Source organism: Camelina sativa, chromosome 4 (genome assembly GCF_000633955.1).
Source record: "Camelina sativa cultivar DH55 chromosome 4, Cs, whole genome shotgun sequence".
Taxonomy (NCBI): domain Eukaryota; kingdom Viridiplantae; phylum Streptophyta; class Magnoliopsida; order Brassicales; family Brassicaceae; genus Camelina; species Camelina sativa.
In genome coordinates this window covers 28,495,865-28,521,504 of record NC_025688.1, presented here as the reverse complement: position 1 = coordinate 28,521,504, position 25,640 = coordinate 28,495,865, and the positions used below count along the sequence as shown (strand labels likewise).

The following is a 25,640-nucleotide window of genomic DNA, read 5'->3' as shown; positions in this document are numbered from 1 at the left end:
ACAAGAGCATCACTGCTTTCCGAGAGTAAATATATACTATATATATAGCATTGATTGATTGGAACACATGAATGAAATAAGATTTTGGAATGGATCGATACGTACGAAGGTTAAAAACAGTCGCACAGTATATGTCGACTCTGTGGCCGTACACAAAAAATGTCAGGCTTCCTTCCATAACCTTATTATGCCCCGATAGATATGCATCATTACACTCTCTCTCTCTCTTTGATTCACATATCTGTCTCCATCTCGAGATTCGTGTTTCCAGATCTAATGAGAAGAAAAATAGATGAAAATGCTTTTAATGTCTACGTACTTTGGTACGTACGTACGTGCCCACGTACGAAACTTCTTTCATGATTCACATTAACAAGGAACTAAAATCACATATAACCTTCTTAAGAGTCTTTTCTTTTCTTTTTTTGTTCTATTGAAAAAAACTTTTGAAAAAAAATTTTTAAAAAAACATTTTCAATCTTTACTGAAGTAGGGCTAATTCAGATATTTTGTTTATCTGGCTTAGATTGTTGTCCTTTGATTTAGGGAACCAAAAGTTATACTAATAAAAACATTAATTTTGCCTGTAAAATCATACATTTCACTTCAAATCTTTTCTCATATGACCTACAAATAAAGTGAATGATCACACAATCAAGCTTTTAGATTGACTATAAAAAATATGTCCCTACTTAAATTTAAGAGGAGGGTATTCAACTTATATTTTAAAAGATTTTAAAGTATTTTTAAAATCCTTTGTTATTCAACTGAGGATTTTAAAAAATCTTATGAAATCCTATGTTATTCAATTAAGATTTTTATAAAATCCTTTAAAATAATTCAGAATCTCTTGTTATTCAATCAGTTGTTTATAAAACCAACTTCAAATCTCTTGTTATTCAAAATATTACAACTTTTTTAAGAATGCTACTTTGAATGATTCTAGGAGACTTTTTTTTTGTTTTTTAGTTGAAAATTAATTCTCTCAAAATCATACCTTTGAGCTAGAATTTTAAAAGATTTCATTAAAAAAAAACAGTCATAAAAAATAACTCAGGCAACTATAATCTCCGCAGACCAGCAGACACCTTCTCCACCTGTTAACCACTAGAAGCCACTCATTGCGACGCTAACCTCAACTCAAAGCACCAGCAGCAACAAAACACAACCAATATCAGGGAAAAAAGCAAACCAATAAACAAGATATACCAGTGATATACTCACGAAAAGGATATGTTATAAAGAACCACCACCGGCAGCCAAAACATCACCAAAGCAGTAACACTGGAGCTACTGGTAAGCTCAGAATGGAGACCCCAAGACAATAACCAAACACCCGACGCATCACAAAGGACACTCTCCTAAAAGATATGCTGTTGTCTTCAGACATATTTGACCAACAGAGAAACGTCCATTCTATCGCCAAGCCTTATCGTTGAGGAAGATGACCAAAACTGAAAATTACCGGAAGCATTGTCAAGAATACCTATCCGAAGGAGAGAGGCTAGAGTGGTGAGGCTTTAGCATCTATACGAGACGAAGGGATAAGCCGAGCAAAACAAACACGACTCACTCCGAATCAGACACCAAATCCACTTGCAAAGGCTATGCTCCGACGGACGAGATCGATGCCACACGGTGAAGACAGAGACGGCAAATCTTCAGGACTATGCGTTATTTTAGATTGTTTTCATTCACGACACTTTGTTTCCTCTGTTTTGGTCACATTCACGTTTCACGTTTGCTTCTCTTTTATTAAACTATATGAAGAAGAGGCGATGTGTTGGAGTTAACGGACACATAATAGAGACGTTAACATAGCTTAACTGAGCTTGTTTGTTAGACGTTAAGTCCATTGTTGTATAGTAATTCAGCTTCACCATATATATGTTTGTACAGTGACTTGATTCATTCAGTGAGAAAAATCAGATTATTTTACTTCTTCTAATATCTTTGTTTCTTTTTTTTCCTCACAGTTATGTTTGCTTCTCTCTCTCTCTTTTGGTTCTTGATCGTTTCCTTCTCTCTCTCATTCTCTACGACATTTCTTCCTTGTTGGCTTTTACTCATCTTCTTCACTTAGTTTCTTCCTCTGTTCTTCATCTCACTTAAAGCTTTGTTTCTTTGTTGCAGGATTTAGACTCTGTGGTGGTGTCTCTCTTACAACTTCACAAATAAGCGATTAATTAATAAGAGGCGATGTGTTGAGGCTTCAGCATAACTTCACAAATATTTTGCTATAGAATTGTTTTCTGTGTATTGGAAATTACTATAAAATCTTATAGAATCTCATAAAATCACATTTCATTTTCTAAAAATAAAAATAAAAAAATCTAAAACACAATCAAATCTCCTAAAAATCTCTTAAAATCTTTCAAAATCCTAAAATGTTAAAATCCTACCAAATCTTTTAAAATATAAGTTGAATACCCCCTCTAATTCTATTCAGCAAACATTTCTTTTTAATTCTTTAAATTTTTCTGTCGTGCAAAAAAGTCTGTGACTTATAGACGAGTAATGCGTTTGGGCTTTTTGGGCCTTAATTTTGGGCTCTAAATTAATTTATATCCAAACTCTCCCCAACTTACGCTTTAAGAAAAAGCCCTGATAGTTACGCTGAGGTGGCAATATGTAATTGGCTAAAACATTAAAAGGTGCGTGGCGAGTATTTCTCCTCTTCCTAAAAAAAATTGTTAAAAAGAGTTGCGGTCAACTCCGAAGGTCTTCAAATCTCTCTCTCTCTCTCTCTCTCTCTCTCTCTCTCTCGCTCGCTCGCTCGCTCGCTCGCTCTCTATCCGTCTCGTATCATTCTCGTCGTCGACATCAGAATTCCTAAGCCGAATCAGGTGTGAGTCTTTTTGTTATCGTTGTTGATTTACGATCCATGTCTCTGATTGCTAGATCTATAGGTTATTATTAGATCAGCGTTGTGCGTAGATCTGATAATTAGATCTCGATGTTGAATCCAAGTCTCGGTGTTTTAGGATTTTCCGATCTGGATTCGGTTTTTTTTGCTGTTGCATTCTAAATGTTTCCTACGCATATGTGAAGTTAATGAATTTGGCTTGTTCATTGTTGTATATGTCTCCATGTTTGAATTTTGACTCGCTTTGTTGAGAATTTTGCATTGTAATCTATTCTTGTATGTTAATAGTTTTGTAAACCCGATGCTGAAATTGATACGATTTGTTTGTGAGAGTTTTGAATACAATATACATGTACCAAGTCTTAACATGATTGCCAGAGCTTATAGAATTGGGTTTAAACTTGAATTTGTGTTGAGTTTAGCTAAACGGGGAATGGAACAATGTGCCAGTTGCCCAATTGTAGTTTAATTTTGGTTAACTTAGTTGTTTCTTTTGGTTAGGATGCAAATTTATAAAAACGTAACATATCTTAGTTCATAGGGTATTTAGATGTCATCTTTTTGTTTTGTCATTTGCTTAATAATTCTCCCTTTCTATTTAAGATCAATCTTTTGCTTTCAATATTGTAATATACAAAGTTGTTAATTTCCTAACTTTTTTGCACTATATCTCAGATAGTGTAAAGAAGAGAAGCAAGAATGGTGGGAAGTGGTGCTCCACAGAGAGGAAGTGCAGCTGCAACTGCAAGCATGCGTAGGAGGAAGCCAGGTGGCGGTGCTAGTGGAGGAGGAGCCTCTGGTGGTGCAGCAGGATCAATGCTTCAGTTCTACACCGATGATGCACCCGGTCTCAAGATCTCCCCTAATGTCGTCCTTATCATGAGCATCGGTTTCATTGCTTTCGTCGCTGTCCTTCATGTCATGGGCAAGCTCTACTTTGTCAAGTGAGTGAGAAAGAGATTATTGTTTGAAGCAACAAAAACGACCCCTAAGTGAACCCTAGTGATCAAAATATTAGACAGTGGTTTCAGTTAATGTTTTAATTTTGTTGTTTATTACCTGAGTATAAACGATCTCAACCATTCCAGTTTCTTGACATTCAAAGTTTCAATATTCTTCACACAAGTTATAGCCATGAGTTAAGTAACACACTTCACTTGTTATCATAATTGTTTGAAGTATTAAACATGATCTAAATACAAAAGAATGCAATAGTTGAGGCTTAACACGACCCTGATTAACTAAAGAGATGTTAAAGTGTTTAGCCATACCAAAGAGTAATTAAAACAAAAGAAAGTCTCTAGAGTTTATTGTACAATTAAGAAATAAAGGGAAAATGTTGGAAATAATTGAAACTTCAGGGGCTTAAGTTGTAAATTAAAAACATGGCCCGGTTAATTATATTCGGGTCATCATTTGATCCACCGGGTTTTTCTTCAGAACTTGAGCCAAGGAAGGAGAGAGGTCGCAAGTCGCAACCCAGTTTTGGAGAGATCTTTTCTAATGAGAACTTTGGGAGAATCATCCTCAGAGATGAACGACGCGAATCCGCCGGCGATTCCTCAATCTTCGCCAGTTCATCCACCGGAGTATCAGAAGATCGCAACGACGACGGTGGAAAATGCGGCTTCCTGGATCGATGATGCACTTCGTCAGGCGCTTGTGTACCAGAAGACGATCACGGAGACGTTGGATTCTACCATTGACGCCTCTAAAGCTCGATTGTCTCAAATTCGAGACACTTCTGTAGCTCACACGAGCCAAACCCTCGTAAGCTTTTACTACGACCCTCGTAAGCTTTTTTATTGGAATAGAAGCGAATCTGGGAATTTCACAACATTTAATCGAGGTTTTTTGTGATATAGGATTCTCTTCGTGAGATAGCTTCTGAGTATAACGTTTACGAACAAATGGTGTTTGGGAAGATTAAAGGTCTGTTCCAATTTCCTAGCTACCTCGTGTTGACTACGTTTTCTTCTCTCTGCTCATAGATTTGTCAATTTTTGTATGTAGATGGTGTGAACGTTGCTGCATCTCATCCGGTTATATCAGGCACCTTGGCTTTTGGGGTTGGGATTTTTGCTCTGAAAAGTACGTTTTCTCTCTAGAGTTCAGTCTTCTAGGATGTTATGTTATGGATTCTTTTAGTGATTGTTCCTTTTTTTGGTTGCAGAGACGAGAAGACTTGTATATTACAATACTGTACGCATGTTTGTAAGTGAAGAGGTCGGTGTTGTGCAGCATTTGTTGAATGTATAAACTGGTCTGTCTGTGTGTGGTTAAAGCTGGTTCTTGAGTCTTGACCCTATATTTTGATTTCAGGCTTTGCTTTCTAGAGCAGATCTTAAAGTAAAAGAGTTGCGACAATCAATGGATCGTCTTACTGCCCAAAGTGAAAAGTTAGAGGTAAGCCCTTTCTTTGCTTTAAGAGTTGTACGTTTCAAACTTTCAACATGGTGAGGTTAACGTTTTTGGAGAAGACTTTCCTATGGTTTACATTTAGTTAGCTAGATTACTCTTTTTTTTTTTTTTAGTTTGCTTTAGCATCCCATAATCTTTGAAATGGAATGTCTGTCGAGTAGTATAAAAATTGAAAGGTTTCGTACAGAGAAATTTCTTAGTTTTTATTAGGTTCTGCCTTAGATTCATTTGGTTGAATGGTTCTAGTTGCATCAAAATTAAAGGGTTATGTTTCAGTCAGGGATGAAGTAATATAGAGAAAGGATATTCTTCAGTCTACCTCTTCCCGTACAGAAGTCTACCTCTTAACCCCTATCAATAGATATATATACCCTTGATTATTAGTCAATGTTGTTACAGAAATTTAACAGTCTGTTGGAAGGTATTATTGGATTATGGTTTTTGAATTCGTAAGTAACAATTTGATTGTTTCAGAGAGTTGCGACTATGGCAGAAGAGGAATTGATTAGAGGAAGGATGAAACTCAGGTTTATGATCCAGACAAAATACAAGATCAGTATATTGGATATGCATCAACTATGAATATTATGTTAACTTTCTCCATCTTATCTTACACAGACAAGCAGGCAAACAGATTAGAGGTGCGATCCACTCGGCTTATAAGATTGAAAAGCAAGCAGCAGGTATGTTTTATACGTTTTCTGTGTTATATAATGCCACAGTTTGTGAAACTAAAGACATCCATAAGGATAGATGAACAAAACTTTCGTTATTTATATACAGGTTTGAAAGATGTACTAAAAGAATTGCCATCGAGGGAAGCTTCTCGATTCCGCTCACAAGTAAGTATGACTTGTATATAAGTCCCTATGCTAGTCTAGGATATAGTATAGGAGCTGATGAGCTAGTTTAGAAAAAATTAGCAACCAGGTATATACATTGTATAATATTGGAGATATCTTATTTGTTCACCCTCAGATATCGAACCGCGCGTCTGAAGTGAAGCAAGAGAGAAACGCTTTGACAAAGGAAGTGAACAAAATCAGCAACTATGGTATCTCCGTATGAGGCAAACTAAACCCCATTTTCGAGTTACAAATTTATATACTCTTGGGTTCTTAGATGATGGAGCAAAATTACACAATAATAATGTCTACAACATGATTCGAACTTTTTTAAAATTTTTTTGGTTTGGTGTCAAATGCCAAAGATGTAATTCCTTGTTGTCTCATGTTTTCGAGGGCTTTAGCTCTTTGGCAATAGTTAAATCTCCCATGAAGGTGTATTCTTAAATCCAGTTTTCACTTTGAATTTTAATCGAAATCAATTATAATATAATCAGTTTTCTTCTACTATCAAATTCCAATGTCACTAAGTACATCTAATTTAAATCTTGTAATGATCTTATCAATTACGTAGTCTAAATTAAAACAACGAGTTTCATATTTTGGTACCCCGGCCGAATGAATTCGAGTTTAGGCCTTAAATCACTCGTTAACCGGAACCATAGGACTTTATGATCTTCTTCGTCTTCCGGTTCGTATCCAATAAATTTGGTCGGAACGTGAAGTCGCAATAAGGGTGCAAGGCTGCAAGTAGATAATATATACTGCTACACAACTCTGAACATGACGACGTTTAGTGTAAGCGGAAATCAATGTAGCTTTTTCTAATTCATTTCAGTTAATTATTTGTATTTTAAAAAAAGGAAAAAAAATCTATAATTAAGGGTGAAGTGATAACGTCGGAGAAAAGGCAAAGCAAAGATATAAAAATTATAGTAGTAATTAACAATTAAATGAGGTTGATTTTGCAACGTTCGATTTGTAAACACTAAAGAATTTTTAGGCTCCCATCGTCGTCGGTCACGTGATAAACGCCGCTACGATCGCGACACGTCATCATCACGTGACACTATCCCAAAAACCCAACCCCAAGAACCAAAAAAGAAAATAAAAAAAAACCTCCGGAAAAGAAAAAAGTAACGACGAGGGAAGTGAAGTGATGATTACTAAAACGGATGGTGGGGATGGTGGTGAAGTTGAACTTGTTGTGGTTGTCTCATAACCTCTTTCTGCCGTCGAAGCTCCATAACTTTCCGGTGAGAGTTTGAATGCTGAGTCAAAACAAAAGTAGGACTAGAAGCCGGTCTATATTCCGGTACAAGTCTACCGGATTTAAACCGGACTCCACAAGCGTTACATAGCGTTTTAGGTCCGAGTGGTCCTGTCCTCCACTGTGGCGTCTTCTCTGATGCACAGTGAGTACATCTCCTCATCCCTCCTCCTTCCCCTGACTCCGATGACGACGACAGGTGTCTTCTTCCTCCGCCGCTGGATTGTTCTTTCTTCGGCTTGAATTTTGCCGCGTTGTGAAGCTGCTGCTGTTCGGATTCCTGTGGCATCGGTGACCATGTTCCGGCGAAAGGAGCTGGAGCTCTTGATCGTTTGCTTCTTGGTTTCCCTGGAAACGAAGTCTCGGTTTTGACTGAAGTCATGGTTCCTCCTAATGGATTCGCCGGGAAATCAGCGAAAGAGTCGTCGACGAACTGCGAGAGCCATTCGAGGTGAGCTGCGTCGTCACTCTGCGCAAAAAAACCAAGTATACACAATCTTTAAAAATCAAGAAGATGATCGATTTCGAAATTGGTCAAATCTTGAGAGAGAGAGAGAGAGAGAGAGAGAGAGAGAGAGAGAGAGAGAGAGAGAGAGAGAGAGAGAGAGAGAGAGAGAGAGAGAGAGAGAGAGAGAGAGAGAGAGAGAGAGAGAGAGAGAGAGAGAGAGAGAGAGAGAGAGAGAGAGAGAGAGAGAGAGAGAGAGAGAGAGAGAGAGAGAGAGAGAGAGAGAGAGAGAGAGAGAGAGAGAGAGAGAGAGAGAGAGAGAGAGAGAGAGAGAGAGAGAGAGAGAGAGAGAGAGAGAGAGAGAGAGAGAGAGAGAGAGAGAGAGAGAGAGAGAGAGAGAGAGAGAGAGAGAGAGAGAGAGAGAGAGAGAGAGAGAGAGAGAGAGAGAGAGAGAGAGAGAGAGAGAGAGAGAGAGAGAGAGAGAGAGAGAGATTTATAAAACGTACGGGAACGCAAATGTCGTGGAGGAAGGAGTGATGATCGGCAGAAGAAGGGAGATGATGGTGGTGATAACTAGGGTTTTGAGGAGGAGGGAAAGAAGAAGAGGAAGTAGCGGCGGTGGAACCACCGGAGTTAGAAGAGGCGGAGAAGATGTCTTCGTTGGAGAAATCAAGAAGGTCGTCGATTCGAAGTAAGTCTGGTGAAGATAAGCCATACACGTCCATCTTATGATCTTTCTCTCTCGCTCTAGAGCTATTGCAGAAGAAGACTCTCTGACTCTGTCTTTCTCACTCTGTGTGACTGGTTAGAGAAGAGTCTTTAATAGGGGAGATATGAAAGAGAGAGAGAGAGAGAGAGAGAGAGAGAGAGAGGGTAAGAGAACGTGCAGAGAGAGTGACCATGCACCGTGAGTGACCGACTCGACCTTATTCACTTCTCACTTCTTTTATTTTATTTAATTGTCCACCTTTATTATCTATAAGAAAGAAAACAAAGAAGAGAGAGTTAAAAGTTAAAACTATGCACTTACCTTGCTAATTGTTATAACTTATGAGTGTGAAGTAATATATAATGATCAAAATTGAAACTAATTTCCTAAGTTTAAATAAAGGAATGAATGTAATACTCTAATGTGTTTTTGTTATTTTTTCAAGGTGTTTATCCCGATTGAAACCGTAGTAAAAAGATTAAAAAAATCGAGAAAACTCGAGTTTAACATGTCATATGATGAACTATTAACGATGCAGTGTTGAATTTGAGGGGATGATAATTGATGAATTGATTTTTGTATGTTTTCACCTTTCTTTCTTTCTTTCTTTTTGTCAAAAATTTTCACCTTTCCCCTCGTGATATTATTAAAATAAATTTGACGAAGCCAACCTACGTTTGTAACTTATAACTATTAAGTAATGTTTTTTCAGCAACTTTTTTTGGTGTAGACTGTGATCGAAATGTATGGTTACGTTTTTGAGATTAGCTACATGATCAAAGATTCAAGTGGATTGTTATATAATTTACTCGATCTCGTTTTCTTTTAATTTAATAGTTGTGGATTTCCAGTTATCCATATCCAATCAGGTGGGAAATAAAGTTAGAGCTTATATATACTCTTAACATCACACACGATCATCATTGATTTAATAGTTTCTAATTTATTAACAGAAAACTATTATTTGATTTACGGAAAATATCACACACAAAAAAAAAATATAGCACAAAATTTTCAAAATTCACCACATTTTAACTTCGCTTTTTAACATTTTTGATATCACCGCATTTAGACCATGGGTGATGAGTGTATAACTTCAAATTTTGTTTTTTCTTATAATTACAAAATATGTTTCCAGTCATCATATTACATATAGATACGTCTCTTTCATTGCTTCTGTACTATATATTGTGTACGTATTATTTACTTATTTAGTGGGTCTATGACTATCTTTCTACCTATCTATATCTATGTGCTCCTTTTCTCTTTCATATAATCATACGCATGTCCGTATATGAAACTTTGTTCGTTGTTTCATTTATGTACATATATATTAAACCAGAATTGACAAATTTGCATTGCTCTTCTGCCGAAGAAAAACTGCCTAATATGAGCTTTAAGCTGTACCATACATATACTTAATATGAGCTTTAAGCTGAGAACAAAATAAACTTAAAGTGTTATCAAATAAGGTTAATTAGCGGAATAACGCACGTATATGCCGCAGACGAATAATTGAAGAGGGCCAATTTGTCTGAATTATTTTAATTTTTAAAACGAGTAAAAAAGTTGTTCGGCGGATAAACTATTATTGATTAAGCTAATTTTACCCTCTTTCACTTATCTTTGTTTTGTTTTGTTTTTGTTTTTTCGAAAGATATATAGAGGGCATAACACATGCTTTATGGTACGTACCGAGAATTTTAGTTATTGACCTATCCACACAAAGTTCTAAAGATAAATTTATTTTCATCTTTTACGAAAATAAAATAAACGATTAGTAAAATAAAAAGGGTAATTTAACAACGTGGCTGCATGTGGGGGCCATAAAATTGCAAAAGAAGAATAATAAGATGATGCATTAAAAAAAGTAACAAAAGAGTATAACAAATATTTTTTTGGAAATAGACCTCATAAGTCATACTCGTATGTAAGTAATAAGAATGAGTTTTTATATGTTTGAATTGAATATGTTGTTGTGCAACACCGTGCAATTTTCCCAAATTTGAGAAATGAATTAATAGATATTGAATGATTTTGCACGAAAAAATGTAATATCTTCCCTTTATTTTAAGAATGTACACAAAACTAAATGTAATAAAATATGACTTTTAAATTAAAAGAGAAGGGAGAAAGAAACGGGCCGTGTCGTGTGACGCTTGCTAGGGTTTTGATCACATTGAGATAATTTTAAAAATACTATTAAGTATAACACAAAACCATACTATTGAGTTATGGTGAAATCGTTATGCAATTTTTATAAACAAAAAAATTGTTACCAAACAAAGTGACTACGCACAAGGGACCAACCCCACTGCACATTCAGCATTAATTAAACACGATGGCACGGAACGAGAGGTAGCCATATACTTATATGAAGAGATATTTGTTTTTTATAAATATTTTTTTCACTTACAACCCAACCGACAGTGTCTTTTCCAGCTGTCACCTTCTTCTTGGCTCAGAAGGTTCACTTTCGTACTCGCTAAATTTCATGTACTCATATTTTACTATTTATACCATAATTTACCCAAGCAAATTTAGCTATTTGCCGCAATAAGATACTATATATATATATGGTTCCCTCAGAAAAAAAAGGAGAAAAACAAAATAATAGGAAGAAAGTACATTGACGTACGGTGGCACTAACACTTTTCTTTAGTCTCTCTCGTTCTTTGGGGTTGTCCAAAGAAAAAAAAGAAAAAACTCTCTTTCAATTAGAGTCTCTCTTTGTTATGGTCTTATTTGATTTGATTTTTTTTTTTTTTTTTTTTTTGGTATTTTTGTTGCCAAAGGGATGGTAGTATAGTTAGTTATTATAATTGACTTATGGATTTGATACTCCCCAAATGTTGTGGTCTCGTGACTCTAGTAGCGAAGTAAGCAAGTGACCACTAAGAACGCTCGTAACTCCCATATATATTGACATTATTATATACTCCTGTTAGCAACGAATATAGTATATGTCATTATTGATTGATATTACTAATACTATACCACTAAACTTTTTTATTTTTTTGGTTTATTCTTTTGATTTTTTTGTTTTCTTGAATCACGTGACGTGACAGAGGACGGTGATCCCAAAGTAAACAGCAAGAACACGTGCGGCCTCATGTGCCCATAATGACACCGAATATTATTATAATTTTTTTTTTCTCAACAACACTCGATCTTTTTTTTTTCAAGTCAAATTTTAAGAGAAGAATATGAAATTTATATATAAAGAAAAATAAAAGGAGACGTTTTTTGGTTTTAGATAAATAATCACTTCTGACGAATAACATGCAAAGATGATAGACCATATGCTCTTCCCTTTATCCCTCTTGTCTCCTTCTTTACTATTTCTAATCTTTCAAGTGTTTATAACAATTTCCTTTATCATATTATCTTAAATTAACTACACTTTCTCATGTAAAACCCAAGAATGCTAATTGATGTCTATTGGATTAATGGTTATGAGACTTACTCTTACATAACCTTAAATATTCTAACGATGAAAATTGATGAGCCTACGACTTATCTATATGTATAGAGAAAAATAATAGCGTACATATTACGAAACAAGATAACGTATAAGAGATGTGTCTCTGTGACAAAACAAAAGATTGCTGTTAAGCAATAATTTGTCAAATGAACTATAGATTCCGCCCCAAATATAGGGAACCAATGAAGTTGAAGATGATAAATTATAGTTAGAAGAAATGCACATAGATAATATATATTGTCTAAGCCAATAAAAATTAATTACGAACACAAGAAACAATTTCAAATTATATTGTTTTTTTACAATCATCAAGATTCAAGAATAGTATCAGGGTTCAAAAATATTAGTGTAAAATCCATCAAAAACTTAGATAAACTATATTTTTATTACACTCTTTTGAAATTTTACATAAAAAACGAATAAAACTCAAAGTAACGATGCAAACAATTATGTGTTTCCAAAGGCTAGTGTGAGACTTTCTTTTGTTTTTGTTTTTGTGTGTTTCAAACGACAATTGCAATAGTCTTTGTTAGGCACTTCAAATATTCCCCCAAAATAATGATGAATACGAACAAACCCCAAAAATGATATAGAGAGAAGAAGAAGAAGAAGAAGAAGAAGAAGAAAGCGATTAAACCAGGCCGTACCGTTAATATGATTATGGGCCATGGAGCCTACTTTGCTTTTCAATGCGACAACGACAATTGGGGATAGAGATATCCAAAGAAAATGTGTCGGATGTCTTCAGTTTTATTTTTCTTCTTTTTCTTTGTTTATATACTATAATTTACTGTCAATTTGAGGAAAAAAAAAAATATATTTTCTGACCATATCAACTAACCAAAAAAACGATATCCGGGCTAAAAGAATCCTCCTGTGTGTCTTTTGGTTATCCCTCTTCCTAACAACAAAAATTGGTATAACCGAAGTGAGCTGCAATTTTAGTAGGCCAAAGTTAACAACTTCTTCCAAGTACCATTACGTTTAATTTATCTAACTATTTGTGTTACCTCTGGTCTCTAGACATTTCAGTTCTTATGTTAATATACCTCCCAAAAGTCGAAGATTTGTTCTGTTTAGCAATCCATTGGGCCATAGATTTCTCAAACCCAATCTTAATGGACCTTGTTGTTAAATGGAATAGTCTTTAAACATTTTAAACTAAACATAAACATAAAAGTAACCATTCTCCTATGTGTGTATGATTCTATACATTTCCAGATTTGTTTGAACTTTGAACTAATCATATTCCTTTACTTTTAATAAAGAAATTGTATCTAGTCTATACGAACCTACCAATTAAGAAAACAAGAGCCGCCATAACAGTAGTCAAAGTCGAATAGATGATTCCTTCAGACGGCCGCATCATCGAACCATCAGCTAGGTTGGTCGAAGTTTCTGACGCAAGTAAACTACTTAACGTAAAATTAGGGTTTGTTCCGTACAAAGACTGTACTCCAACGACGTCGTCCACGTTCAAATTCACTTTCTTGCTCCTTGGCTTCAACGTTGGATACATAGCGGCGTCTTTCACCGAGCTATGCCCTAGTCCAAGCACGTGACCTATCTCGTGCACCGCCACAGATTCCAAATCCACGGCCACCCTGGATTTCTCCTCATCGAAATCAACGGCCCACGTCTCCGCTTTATCCAGATGAAGCCTACCGTTCTCCGGCGAGAAAGTGTGCGCTAAAACACCTAAAACGCCGTCGAACGGCTCTCCGTCGCCGTGATCTCCGGCGAAGAATCCGATCTTGATGTCTGCCTCGACGTAGTCCTCTGTCTCGACGAAGCTTACGGGGATCACCGAAGCCCACTTGGCGAAAGCGCGTCTGAACACGCGCCGTATCTCTGTTGGTGTCAAGTAAGGAGTTAGGTTATCCTGCGAGAAGGCGTAGGTGAGGTTCAGTGGGACATCTTTTGTCCACCTGGGACGTCCGGGGAAGTACACGTATTTTTTCCTTGTGTGAAACGGTGACGTTTTGTGGTCCACCACGTCATCAGGGAATCCACATCTTGGTAATAGAATATGTGACAACGTGTCGGAATCTGGTTTCCCGGTTATCGGTAGACCGAGATTTTTCTGGTAACGAGAGAGAGCTTGCTCGAACGAAACGTCGTCGACGTCGTTGTTTTGAGGGAGGTAACCGTACCGTTGAAGGTGATGTTTGATCTCCGGTATAGAAACGTCAGGGGTTGGGTTGGTCGTTGTAAACTGAGATGGGTTTCGAGATTCGATGGTTTGTAGGTTATGGAGATTGAGATAGAGAAGGAAGAAGGAGAAGATGGTTGTGAAGGGTTTGAGATTGCATGGAAGATGATGATGATTCATGGTGTGATGTGAAGTGAAGAGATGTAATTTGTTTTTTTTTTTGGGATATTGGTTGAAGTTGCGTGGAGGGAAAAGCTATGTTATAAATATGAAAAAGATGTTGGTTTGATGGGGGCTTGACCGTTTGGTTACTAAATATTATATACACTGGATTATGATTAGTTTTGTTGTAAGTTATTTTAGCTAACCAAAACACACCAAAAATTAGATTCGACTTGTTGAATAAAAAGAAGAAAAAAAGAATTTGATGTTGACTGTTGAATATAAAAAGATAACATTTGATTAGTATTACCAAAACAACAGAATTATCCTTTGAAGAGGTCATAGACCTCAGTGGTCATAGGCTCTCATAGCATCATATATGTTAAGGAATCAAAATACNAAAAAAAAAAAAAAAAAAAAAAAAAAAAAAAAAAAAAAAAAAAAAAAAAAAAAAGGAAGCAAATATTAGATATAGGAGAAAAAAAGAAGAAAATAGAAATAGGAGTAAGAGCAACAACTGAACCAAAGGGTATAATGGTCATTTTAAGGGAGATGAGATGTCGTCGTCACCAACTCCGGTTGAAGAAGAAAATAAAGGAGTGGCTTTGAGATGAAGTTATAAAGAAAAAAAGTCTGACGTCGTTCGTTAGAGACTGTTTGTTGCATCTTCTTCTCTTTCTCTTATTTGTTTACGTGAATACGACTCTATCTATCTCAATTATTGTTGTTGTCTCTAACGATTTTGTTTTGGTTGGCTTGTTGTTGAACCTATCTTATTATATGGAGAACTAAAGATAGTAAGTATAACAGTGAAAAATATTTGATGGTTTACAATAATCAAAATGATGAGTGGGACTGGTGGAAAATAGAGATAACAAAAAATATGACCTACCTATGGCCCCAATAAACATAGTGATTTTCTTCACACAACGCCCATTAGGCAATTTATGCTGAGTGATTTTTTTTTGTTGGTTCTGTGAACCGTATAAAATAATAATAATGTTAACAAGATTATGAAAAAACAATCTATCGAGGGATTGATTATTCAGCAGCTTTGCTGGCGTTGTAAGCGTTGACGAGCTGAGCCTGGACTTCGTTGGACACAGCACTATGTTCTTTGTATTCCATCGTGAATTCTCCTTTTCCTTGAGTCATGGACCGGAGAGAAGTGGAATAACCAAACATGTTGTTCAAAGGCACCTGTTAAAAACACCAACAACATTTACACTCTTAGTTACGATTTCAAAACTTGGTGGGGGAAATTTGGCTATCGTTTGCTTTTGCTTCTTACATTGGCTGTGATTACTGAATCGTCACCCTCTTGATCGTTTCCAACGATTATACCTTTCCTCCTAAAAAAAACAAGAAGTTGAGTTATTATACTAAATAGGACAAGGAGAAAAGGTATTATTGTTAAAGGGTTTAATGTTTGGAGCTTACTTGTTGATGTCACCAGCGACAGTACCCTGAAACTCTGTTGGTACTTTCAACTCGACCAACATCACAGGCTCTAGAATCACCGGTCTCGCTGCTGTGTAACACAGTCTGAATGCATATATTGCAGCCATTTTAAACGCAAGTTCACTGGAATCGACCGCGTGTGCTGCTCCATCTGTCAATACTATTCTGAGATTTTCTACAGGGTGACCAATTAGCGAGCCCCTGCAATGGAATTGAGGGTTTCACAATCACTTACAATATTTCCTCAACCAAAACAAGAGGGAAAGGAAAATTGAGAAAGACAAGACCACTCACGAGTTTGCAGCTTCTTTGAAACCTTTCTCAATTGCTGGGATAAAACCAGACGGAATTGCTTGCCCAACAATCATGTTTTCGAATTCAAACTTCTCTGTAGAACCCGGTGGAAGTGGTTCCACGTACCTAAAAATTGTAAATAATTTAACCAGACGTGAATTGGTTTAGAAAGGATCCAAAATTACATCATTTAGGCACTATAAGTTTTTGATACTCACCCTGTAACCCTACCGTACTGACCCGCTCCTCCACTCTGCTTCTTGTGTAAATAATCGAACTCAGCCCGCTGAGTAATAGTTTCCCTAAAATTGACACGGGGTTTGCCCACCGTCGCATCAACCTGTTTGAAATTTGCAGAAATAAGGGATTCTGACGAGTGACGAGAAGAGATGAAGTAAGAACGTAATGTAGGCTTAAAGTCAGGCACCTTATATTCTCTGCGGATGCGTTCAACATAGATGTCCAAATGCAATTCCCCCATACCAGAAATAATGGTCTGTCCCAAAAGGATACATGGAAGAATCAGCAATGTAGAATACTACAGGTGATATATGAGAGTGGTGATGAGAAGTAACAGAGTTCTTTAAATGATGATACCTGGCCACTCTCGGGGTCTAATCCCACTCGGAAAGTAGGATCTTCTTTCTGGAATCGATTCAATGCTTTTGAAAACTAACACAGGAAAATATATATCAATTGCAGATTTCTCAGAGCCAGAAATTAAAGGAAACATGTGAATTGTTTTAGTTACAAAAGAATCACAGAAGTTACCTGTCCCCCAGAATCTTTTGAAACCGGTTGAACAGCTAATGACATAACAGGTTCAGGAACACTCATCGATGTCATTGTGTACTTCACTGATCCATCCGTAAATGTATCACCTGATTATGTATTGAGGTTAGAAATTTGACCTAACAAGAAACACAATATCAGAGTTTCATCCCCGGAGCAAAGAAGAAATTTCTATTGTACCTGATGCACACTCAACACCAAACACAGCTACGATTTGTCCAGCGTGTGCCTCTTGAATATCCTGAAAATAGAATAAGAATTTAGAATCCAGTCACATGGCACTAAAGCTGCCACCACGGAGCTACCGTAAATAAACTTCAACTAACCTCCATATCATTCGAATGCATACGGACCAAGCGAGGAACCTAGATCAAGAGACATTAAACAGCCATAAGGTAAAATCAAGTATCACAGGGAGTACTTGCAAGGGTTAAAAAAAAAGATGACAAGTAGTCTGAACTTCAGATATTCTGCATGTATGATTATGTTTACATGAAGCAGATGAAAGACTGTATTCATGTCAGGCCAGGGGCAAGAAAACTATACTTCTTCAGTGTATTTTGGTATAAATTTATGCACAAGACTTCATGACGTTAAAAATCTCAAAGCAATACTAAGATCCAAGAACTAACCTTAATTCTTTTTCCAGTATTGACATTTATTATAAAATCACCCTTTTTAATCACACCTTCATAAACTCTTCATCAACAAACAAAAAAACATGAGTTAGCATTCACAAATTCATGCATAACAGAAGGGCACAAAATACTTTTCTTATTCAGAAAGCATCCCATATATAATCAAGAGGGAGTTCAGCATTTACCTCAAATATGTCAGCTGACCAAAACGACCCTCCTCTAGTTTGAAAGCCAGCGCCACAAGAGGTCCATCTGGAGATCCAGTCAAGGTTACCTGAAAATCATTCCTTTAGAACCGACATATTTCTCCTATGAAATAAAATTACAAGTTGAGTACCCTCTCTTCATTATTTGTCTGGTCAAGAGCATAGTTATTGACTTCATTTGGAGAAGGGAGATAACTTATAACACCATCTAGTAGAGGTTGTACTCCCTGCAGACACAAATTAAGGGAGCACGGCAGATGTTTAAAACTTTTTTAATACAGACACAACAGGACAAAGAGAAACGTAAGTGCTATGTAATCCAGACTAGAGCAATATCATCTTTCGAATATTCAATTACCTTGTTTTTGAATGCACTACCCATAAATACGGGAACAAACTTTTGCGCTATGGTAGCTCTACGAATAGCTTCCTGTGTATATACACAGCAGGCCAAAAAAGTTACAATAACAACACTGCAAGTAAAAGAGCAACTAAACGCAGCAATTCATGGCCCATAGAAATCAAAGATAACACAATGAAATTAAGACAATGCCTAAGGCAAGTTAGGACCCGTGTGATTCAACATTCCCTCAGGATTGATATCTGTTTAAGTGAAATCAACGACTTTTATAACATAAGTTGCCAACAATACCTATCTATATCTCGGGACTCATCCTCCTATGTTTCATGCAAAGAATATGAATGTCATCGAGATTATATGTGCCACAGCTCATATGAAAAAGAACAAACCTCAAGCTCAGAAGCAGATACAGGCTCATCGTTTAGAAATTTCTCTGCGAGTATATCATCAACTTCAGAGACGGTCTCAATCAATTCTCGCCTCTTGTCTGCAACCAAACCTTCCATATCAGCAGGAATATCACCAGCCACAACATTCTCACTGCAATTTACAGAAAAAGCAAAAATGTCACAACATATAAACATATACATGTGCCCCAACTACAACATAAGCAATTCTTAAAATAATGAATATAAATAACAGAAACCCGCTGGATCCGTGGTAGAAATAAGCTTTCACATGAATAAGGTCTATAAGACCCTGGAAATTTTCTTCTAGACCAATGGGCACTTGCACAGCTGCACTATGATGTCGGAGCTTAGCTCTTGCCTAGTGAAAGTAAGATAAAAAAAAAAGAAGTTACAACCAGTAAAGCTATACTTAAAGCATAAAAAGGATCACTAAGTTTAACACGCACTTGGTTCAAGACTTTCCATGGATCTGCTCCCATTCTATCAAGCTTGTTGATAAACGCAACTCTGGGGACTTCATATCTCCTCATTTGCCTATCAACTGTAATAGACTGACTCTGTACACCACCAACACTGCACAGAACTAGAATCGCTCCGTCTAGTACACGTAGAGCCCTCTCCACTTCAATGGTGAAGTCAACGTGACCAGGCGTATCAATAATATTAACCTGAACAACAATCAAAAAAGTGAAATTCAATAGGATTAAGACTTCGATTTAGCAAAAGTAAACGAATCTGATAAGAAATGGAGAATTACAGAATCAGCAAGAAAAATCTCGTCACCTTGTAATCCTTCCAAGTACAGTAAGTAGCGGCTGATTGGATGGTGATACCTTTCTCTCGCTCTAATTCCATGGAGTCCATTTTAGCTCCAACGCCGTCTCTACCTCTGACTTCGTGGATCTCATGGATCCGACCCGTATAGAAAAGAACACGCTCAGTCAAAGTAGTCTTCCCAGAGTCTATATGAGCAGAGATCCCGATGTTGCGAAGCTTGTCCATCGATTCTTTCCACCATGGTTCTTTCTCATCCTTGGCCGCACGAGCAGCTGTTCCGGCGGAGAAATGACGAATCAGCTGGAAATCTCCGGTTAAAAGCGCGGCGGTAGGAGATGACGACCGTTTGTTTGACGAGAAGAGCCTCAAGAGGAGGTTAGGCGCCGGAGAAGTCGGAAACCTCGCCATGGCTATGAAGAAGAGAGACGAGGGTTTTAGGAAAAATGGGTTTGAGCGAGAGAGAGAGTTGAAGTGTATGAAATATCAATTTTTTGATTCAGATTCGGTTTGATAAAATTATGGTTCGGTTTACCAACATCTATCTAAACCGGATTGGTTATTAGACCCGGCGGGTAGGGTCAAATCTCATAATAAATAAAATTTTAGACCTAATCTGTGTCTTTCTCTGACGACCTAGCTAGCTTAAGCTACAAGGGTTTCATCAATACAATACAAGTTACAACGATGGTAGTCGATTGGGGAACGCTACCGAAGGATATGCTAGAGCTGATTTCGAAATCTCTAAAATCTTCCTTCGATCTTTTCCAGTTCCGTTGTGTATGCTCTTCATGGCGAAACGCCGCCAAGCCGAGTAAACGCCTTCTACCGTCACATGACATTCCGAGCCACCCCGACGTCGTCTACACAGATACCGCCTTAAGGTTCTGCCTCTCGCAGTGGAGTATCTTACTTATCAAGCCTAACTATGAACAGGCGGAGGGTTTGATTGGTGGATGGGCTGGTGAAAGTCGAGGAACATTCTCATGATCTACCTCGTAAGTTGACTATCCTCCATCCGCTGGCTGATTATGCTATGACACATTTATTTCCTCCATGTTCCACTCGCGTTCTTGATATGTCTAAATTCAAGGTTCGCGAATTGGGTCGTGAATTCCAGCTCCATTATGAAAAAACTGTTGTCAAGTATCTAGATGATAGTGATGAGGATCAGTCTAAGTTTGTGTTGCTTACGATTAACAAGTCTGGAAGGTTAGCTGTGTATACTTCTTGGGATCAAGCATGGACTGTAGATCAATGACGACGACATGCCTTCTTGTTATTTTTGCGATGTGATTTTGTTCAATGGATGTTTCTTTGCGGTCACGAAAGATGGGACGACTGTGGCTGTAGATCTCCCTTCTCTGAAATTGACAGTACTGGCCGCAAATCCTGTGTTTGGCGGTAACAAGAAGTTTCTGATTGAATCCTCTGGTGAAATGTTGCTGGTCGATATGTACTTGGGTATGGAATTTGATGCAGTATCTCTTTGGAACTTCGATGAAGAGGATGTCGAGTATCACTTGGATGACATTATAGCAAATGAGATAATCCGCAAGATTACAGTCTTTAAATTTGTGGAAAGAGAGAAGATTTGGGTTGAGGTTAAGGATCTTGGGGATAAAATCTTGTTCCTTGGTGATGAATCCTCATTCTCCGCTTCAGCTTCTGATTTTTTACCTCTCTATGGTGGATGTGTCTTCTTCCACGGTTTCGTCTTTGATTGGGAAGACTTGAACACCATGAGTGAGGAGGATTTTGGAGTGTGTGATTTTGCGTCTCAGGAAATGAAGCTGGTGCGCCAACACCCTGAATATGCCAAGCTGTTTTGGCCTCCACCCACCTGGATTACTGATAGGATATCAGTAAGAAGGTCAACTCCTCAAAGGTTTCACTAGTGATGTCAGTCAATACTTAAATTCATCTTTCGTTTCCTAAGTTACATCATATCAATGTTTTCGAGTCTAGTCATTTGTGTGAAATTCAGTAACACCAATATTCTACAACTCCTTGAATTGGATCATGATGACCAACCAGATACCAGAATATATTTTAGCAAATAAAATGTGAGAGAACAAAATATAGTTAGACCCGATTTTCGAGATCTGTGTCTTTCTCATTCTCTCGCGGTAAGTAACTAGGGATGTTTAAAGCAAATCCACCCATGCTTCTAAGTTTGGAGGTTCCATCTATACAATAATTGAAAAAAATACAAAACTAAAATTTTAGATACTTATAAATTTGGAATAGTCCAATCGTAGAGGTTCTAAAAATTTAAATTTTGTTTTAAAAAAATTGTGTATAACACTTGACTATCTTTATTTGACACACACTCTCCAACACTTGATAAATATTGAACCAAATCAAGAAACACAACACAAACAATTACATGTGAAAGCTGTTATCAAGGCAAGGGAGATCACAAATAAATTGCATTGTTCATTAATGAACCAACCATAGTACTACTGCTATCAACATCACATACAAGAATAGAAAAAAAAAAAAAAGAATTTAGCTGGATGAAATAACACTTACGCAAGAGAACTCAGACTCTGATGTTCCACAAACCTCAATCAGACTAAGGCTATCCACCTTAAGCTGTAAATAGATAACACAGATAAATATTCTTAATATTCCCTCAAAACGGAAAGGAATCAAAGTATTACCTTCTGCTTTTTAACACATAAAAGCAACAGCTATATATATATATACAGTTCTAGTAAAGTCAGCATTTGCACGTCTCGACGCTGGTAGTGATGCAAGAAACCGGTCCTTATACCTAAAGAGCAACAAAGAAAAATAAGCAATTGGTTGAGTTTAAGAATGCAAAAACATGACCAACAAATTTATATGAGGCATTTCAACAAACATACGAAATGCAAAAAATTTAAGTAACACAAATGAAAAAGAGAGAGGACTTACGAGCAAAGCACATTTTGATTTGCACAAATTTAATTATCCTAAACGCAGCCAAACTGAACAGCCAATTCTCTTACATTAAGCTTAGTCCTGAAATTTCCTTTAAAAACACACATGCACATGCATCAAGCGATATAACTCCATCACCACCAACACATATTCAGTAAAAGACTTGAAAAGAAAACTCACTTGATCCCAATAACGTTTTAAAGACTATTGACTGATCTAGAATAAGCCTTTTCAGACATACCACTCAACTTAATCGCTGCTTGTCAATAGAATAGAATCTGCAATCTAGCAATTATATTCAAATCGATTATAACCCACCAATGGAAATTGAAATCGATAACAATCAATTTATGAGAAAATGTACCTAACTCACCCTGAGTAGATCAAAACAAAAAAAAAACTTGCGAGTTCAAAACATGAGATTTTCGGGCTCTTAAAGGGCTTTTATAAAAAACAATTCGGGTTAAAATACGGCCCAGCCGAGTTGAAGAGTGGGCGTTTTGTCTTGTACAGTAGTATTATCAATTTTTGGTTCAGATTCGGTTTGATTGATATATAATAGGGGATGTTGCAGTTTTAGTACGTTTTTGAGAAGTTCTTATAAAATAAGTACGTTTACTATTTAAAATTAGAAAAATGGGTGGTGAGAGAGAAGAGCGTGTGTGAGTGTGTGTTAGTTGGTGGGACCGTGAGAAACAGACACAGAGGGTGTGAGTGCGAGAAAAAAAAATCATTTTTATTATTACTTTTTTCCTTTTTCTTTCTCTTTTTATCATAACTACTCAAATAACTGTTAATATAATTAACAAAAAAAAATCTTTTCACATACAAAAAACATAGATTTTTTTTCTTGACAATTTAATATACATTTTTGTTTTATTATTTTAAATATATTTTATATCACAACTGATATATATGATTGTTCTGTACACTCGATGATTTTTAATCTGTACATATTTATTGCTGGATTGTTTTGATCTGTATATGTTTATGCCTGAATGGTTTTGATCTGTACACATTTATAACTCGATGGTTTGAAATATATAGGTTTTTTATAATTTGATATGCATTTTGTTTGATGATTTTATATGATAATGTTAAATATTTTTTACAAATTTTGTATCTGTACACTTTATTAAATGTAAAAAGACATATATAATAAAAACTATCTAATCATAAATATGTACAGATAAAAATAATCTAGCAGCAAACGTGGGGATTAAAATCATCTAACAATAAACGTATAAGGATTAAAAACCATCCAATATACAGAACAATCATATACATCAATTTTTATATAAAATATATTTAAAATAATAAAATAAAATGAATATCAAATTATAAAGAAAAAATATAGATTGTTATATATTTGAAAATTTCAAAAAAAAGCTAATTTATACTCGAGTGTATTTCAAAGTTTAGATTAAGAAGTGTAATAAAAAAAAAAAAGTAAAGCTACGTCGATGGAAGAAGAAAAGAGTGAAAAAAAAATTACTGCTGACCCTACTTTTCCCTCTACCTCTCTCTCTCTCACTCACGCCACCTATTTTTCTCTCTATCACTCACGCCATCTTCTTTTCTCTCTCAAATGTACTATTTCTTTAATTGTGAATTATTAATAGTAAACGTACTAAAAAAAATCAATTATTTCTTGAAAACGTACTAAAAACACAAATACCTCTATATAATAATACTATTTATGGTTCGGTTTAGCCACATCTATCTAGACCCGATTGGTTATTAGACCCGTAAATATATTACGGGTCGGGTCAAATCTCAATCGTAGTTAGACCTGATTTTCGAAAATCTGTGGCTTTCTCTCTCGCGAAAATCTGTGCTTGAGCAGATCCCCATCACCTCCGGCGAATGAACGAGTCTTTTAAGTAAAAAAAAAAAGGCAGGCATGGCGAACAGAAGGAGATCTGAGGAAACTGTAGCTCGGGAAGCAAGCGTGGAGACTGAAGAAGAGTTGAGAAGCCGAACGGAGCGTTTGCTCGTGAGAGCTGAGGCTTTGGAAAGCACTATAGCTAAGCAAAATCAGACGATCCACAACAACATTTCCGATCAAGTTACTCTTAGTTCATGTCGCCGACAAGGAAAGGAGGTGAGCTTTCGAAATCTCACTTTTGATCGTTTTTTTGAGAAAAATTTAATTAAATTATTGATTGTGAAAATACTTTCCCTGTGCCCCTAATAGCCTGGTCGATTGGACAAGGCTTCCCAAGGATATGTTGGAGCTGATTTCGAAATCTCTGAAATCTCCCTTCGATCTATTCCAGTTCCGTTGCGTATGCTCTTCATGGCGAAACGCCGCCAAGCAGCCGAATAAACCCCTTTTACCGTCACATGACATTCCGATCCGCCCCGACGTCGTCTTCTCACCAGAAACCCCCTTAAGATTCTGCCTCTCACAGAATAGTATCTTACTTATCAAGCCTCAGTATGAGCAGGCGGAGGAGGGTTTGATTCGTGGATGGCCGGTCAAAGTCGAGGAACATCCTTATCTACCTCGTACGTTGACTTTCCTCCATCCGCTGAGTGATTATGCTATGACACAGTTGTTTGATCCATGTTCCACTAGCTTTTTTGATATGTCTAAATTCAAGGTTCTCGAATTGGGTCGTGAGTTCCAGCTCTATTATGTCGATTCTGATGATGGTCATGGTAGATACAGTCCACGCGTTGGAAAAACTGTTGTCAAGTATCTAGATGATAGTGATGAGGATCAGTCTAAGTTTGTGTTGCTTACGCTTAACAAATTATGGTAATCCTGCAAGGTTAGCTGCGTATACTTCTTGTTGTTTTTGCGATGTCATTTTGTTCAATGGATGTTTCTTTGCGGTCACGAAAGATGGGACGACTGTGTCTAAGCACATCTCCCTTCTCTGAAATTGACACTGGTGGCAAATCCTGTGTTTGGCAGTCACAAGAAGTGTCTGATTGAATCCTCTGGTGAAATGTTGCTGGTCGATATGTACTTGAGAATGGGACTTGATGCAGCAAATCAGATAACCCGCAAGATTACAGTCTTTAAACTTGTGGAAAGAGAGAAGATTTGGGTTGAGGTTAAGGATCTTGGGGATAAAATCTTGTTCCTTGGTGAACAAAATTAAATCTTGTTCTGGCCTCCGCCTTCCTGGTTTACTGACTGATAGGATACCACCTGAGAAAAGAAGCCTAGTGTTAGTAAGGTCAACTCGTCAAAGGTTTCAAAACAACAAGTATTTGGATTAGTTGAAAGTCAATACTTTGTAAATTCATTTTGCTTTCCTAAGTTACATCATCAATGTTTTGACTTTTAGTCATTTGTGTGGAATTAGGAGTAATTCTAAAACTCTAGAGTCTAGACCTTCATCTAGATCATGATATGTGATGTGACCAATAACATAATATTTTAGGAAAAAAATAGTCGGGAAAATGTT

General features: G+C 36.7%; 7 protein-coding genes and 1 pseudogene across 7 annotated transcripts; 5 read left to right on the top strand and 3 right to left on the bottom strand.

Moving 5' to 3' along the window:
* On the top strand, window positions 2,714–4,001 carry LOC104783058 (protein transport protein Sec61 subunit beta). Its single transcript, XM_010508143.2, has 2 exons — window positions 2,714–2,848; window positions 3,542–4,001. Exon 2 carries the CDS (start codon window positions 3,566–3,568, stop codon window positions 3,812–3,814), a length of 249 nt encoding a protein of 82 aa, XP_010506445.1. The 5' UTR covers window positions 2,714–2,848; window positions 3,542–3,565; the 3' UTR covers window positions 3,815–4,001.
* On the top strand, window positions 4,295–6,639 carry LOC104783057. Its single transcript, XM_010508141.2, has 9 exons — window positions 4,295–4,636; window positions 4,732–4,798; window positions 4,880–4,957; window positions 5,040–5,092; window positions 5,189–5,272; window positions 5,762–5,814; window positions 5,906–5,970; window positions 6,071–6,129; window positions 6,266–6,639. Exons 1-9 carry the CDS (start codon window positions 4,370–4,372, stop codon window positions 6,353–6,355), a joined length of 816 nt encoding a protein of 271 aa, XP_010506443.1. The 5' UTR covers window positions 4,295–4,369; the 3' UTR covers window positions 6,356–6,639.
* LOC104783056 (GATA transcription factor 2) lies at window positions 7,053–8,716 on the bottom strand. The gene is made up of 2 exons (XM_010508140.2): window positions 8,354–8,716; window positions 7,053–7,871 (listed from the first exon to the last, which is right to left on the bottom strand). Exons 1-2 carry the CDS (start codon window positions 8,570–8,572, stop codon window positions 7,299–7,301), a joined length of 792 nt encoding a protein of 263 aa, XP_010506442.1. The 5' UTR covers window positions 8,573–8,716; the 3' UTR covers window positions 7,053–7,298.
* On the bottom strand, window positions 13,182–14,508 carry LOC104783055 (metalloendoproteinase 4-MMP-like). The gene is given in 2 exon segments (XM_019245088.1): window positions 13,182–13,350; window positions 13,353–14,508. Coding segments are annotated over 2 exon segments (1,038 nt in total). The 5' UTR covers window positions 14,373–14,508; the 3' UTR covers window positions 13,182–13,332.
* Window positions 15,152–19,763, bottom strand: LOC104783054 (elongation factor G-2, mitochondrial). Its single transcript, XM_010508138.2, has 18 exons — window positions 19,300–19,763; window positions 18,963–19,184; window positions 18,753–18,874; window positions 18,496–18,646; window positions 18,104–18,175; window positions 17,877–17,972; window positions 17,725–17,813; window positions 17,534–17,600; window positions 17,228–17,266; window positions 17,082–17,142; window positions 16,881–16,990; window positions 16,707–16,781; window positions 16,537–16,605; window positions 16,328–16,449; window positions 16,110–16,235; window positions 15,795–16,016; window positions 15,646–15,706; window positions 15,152–15,554 (listed from the first exon to the last, which is right to left on the bottom strand). The coding sequence occupies exons 1-18, from the start codon at window positions 19,699–19,701 to the stop codon at window positions 15,396–15,398; spliced, it is 2,265 nt and encodes a 754-aa protein (XP_010506440.1). The 5' UTR covers window positions 19,702–19,763; the 3' UTR covers window positions 15,152–15,395.
* Window positions 19,978–21,188, top strand: LOC104784415 (annotated as a pseudogene).
* Window positions 23,917–25,624, top strand: LOC104784414. The gene is made up of 2 exons (XM_019245087.1): window positions 23,917–24,322; window positions 24,416–25,624. The coding sequence occupies exons 1-2, from the start codon at window positions 24,122–24,124 to the stop codon at window positions 24,545–24,547; spliced, it is 333 nt and encodes a 110-aa protein (XP_019100632.1). The 5' UTR covers window positions 23,917–24,121; the 3' UTR covers window positions 24,548–25,624.
* Window positions 24,768–25,331, top strand: LOC109132568 (F-box protein SKIP23-like). Its single transcript, XM_019244265.1, has 2 exons — window positions 24,768–24,982; window positions 25,142–25,331. Exons 1-2 carry the CDS (start codon window positions 24,768–24,770, stop codon window positions 25,329–25,331), a joined length of 405 nt encoding a protein of 134 aa, XP_019099810.1.

Bases quoted from the DNA above. Each gene is read 5' to 3' on its own strand.
- LOC104783058 (XM_010508143.2), top strand. From the start codon at position 3,566: ATGGTGGGAAGTGGTGCTCCACAGAGAGGAAGTGCAGCTGCAACTGCA.
- LOC104783057 (XM_010508141.2), top strand. From the start codon at position 4,370: ATGAGAACTTTGGGAGAATCATCCTCAGAGATGAACGACGCGAATCCG. The intron at 4,637-4,731 runs GTAAGCTTTTAC...TTTGTGATATAG, and splicing joins CTCACACGAGCCAAACCCTC to GATTCTCTTCGTGAGATAGC. The intron at 4,958-5,039 runs GTACGTTTTCTC...TTTTGGTTGCAG, and splicing joins TGGGATTTTTGCTCTGAAAA to AGACGAGAAGACTTGTATAT.
- LOC104783056 (XM_010508140.2), bottom strand. From the start codon at position 8,572: ATGGACGTGTATGGCTTATCTTCACCAGACTTACTTCGAATCGACGAC. The intron at 7,872-8,353 runs GTACGTTTTATA...TTTTTTGCGCAG, and splicing joins TCCACGACATTTGCGTTCCC to AGTGACGACGCAGCTCACCT.
- LOC104783054 (XM_010508138.2), bottom strand. From the start codon at position 19,701: ATGGCGAGGTTTCCGACTTCTCCGGCGCCTAACCTCCTCTTGAGGCTC. The intron at 16,450-16,536 runs GTGCCTGACTTT...AATTTCAAACAG, and splicing joins GCATCCGCAGAGAATATAAG to GTTGATGCGACGGTGGGCAA. The intron at 15,707-15,794 runs GTAAGCTCCAAA...TGTTTTTTTTAG, and splicing joins GTCGCTGGTGACATCAACAA to GAGGAAAGGTATAATCGTTG.
- LOC104784414 (XM_019245087.1), top strand. From the start codon at position 24,122: ATGGCGAACAGAAGGAGATCTGAGGAAACTGTAGCTCGGGAAGCAAGC. The intron at 24,323-24,415 runs GTGAGCTTTCGA...TGCCCCTAATAG, and splicing joins GTCGCCGACAAGGAAAGGAG to CCTGGTCGATTGGACAAGGC.
- LOC109132568 (XM_019244265.1), top strand. From the start codon at position 24,768: ATGACACAGTTGTTTGATCCATGTTCCACTAGCTTTTTTGATATGTCT. The intron at 24,983-25,141 runs GTAATCCTGCAA...TGTGTTTGGCAG, and splicing joins CTTACGCTTAACAAATTATG to TCACAAGAAGTGTCTGATTG.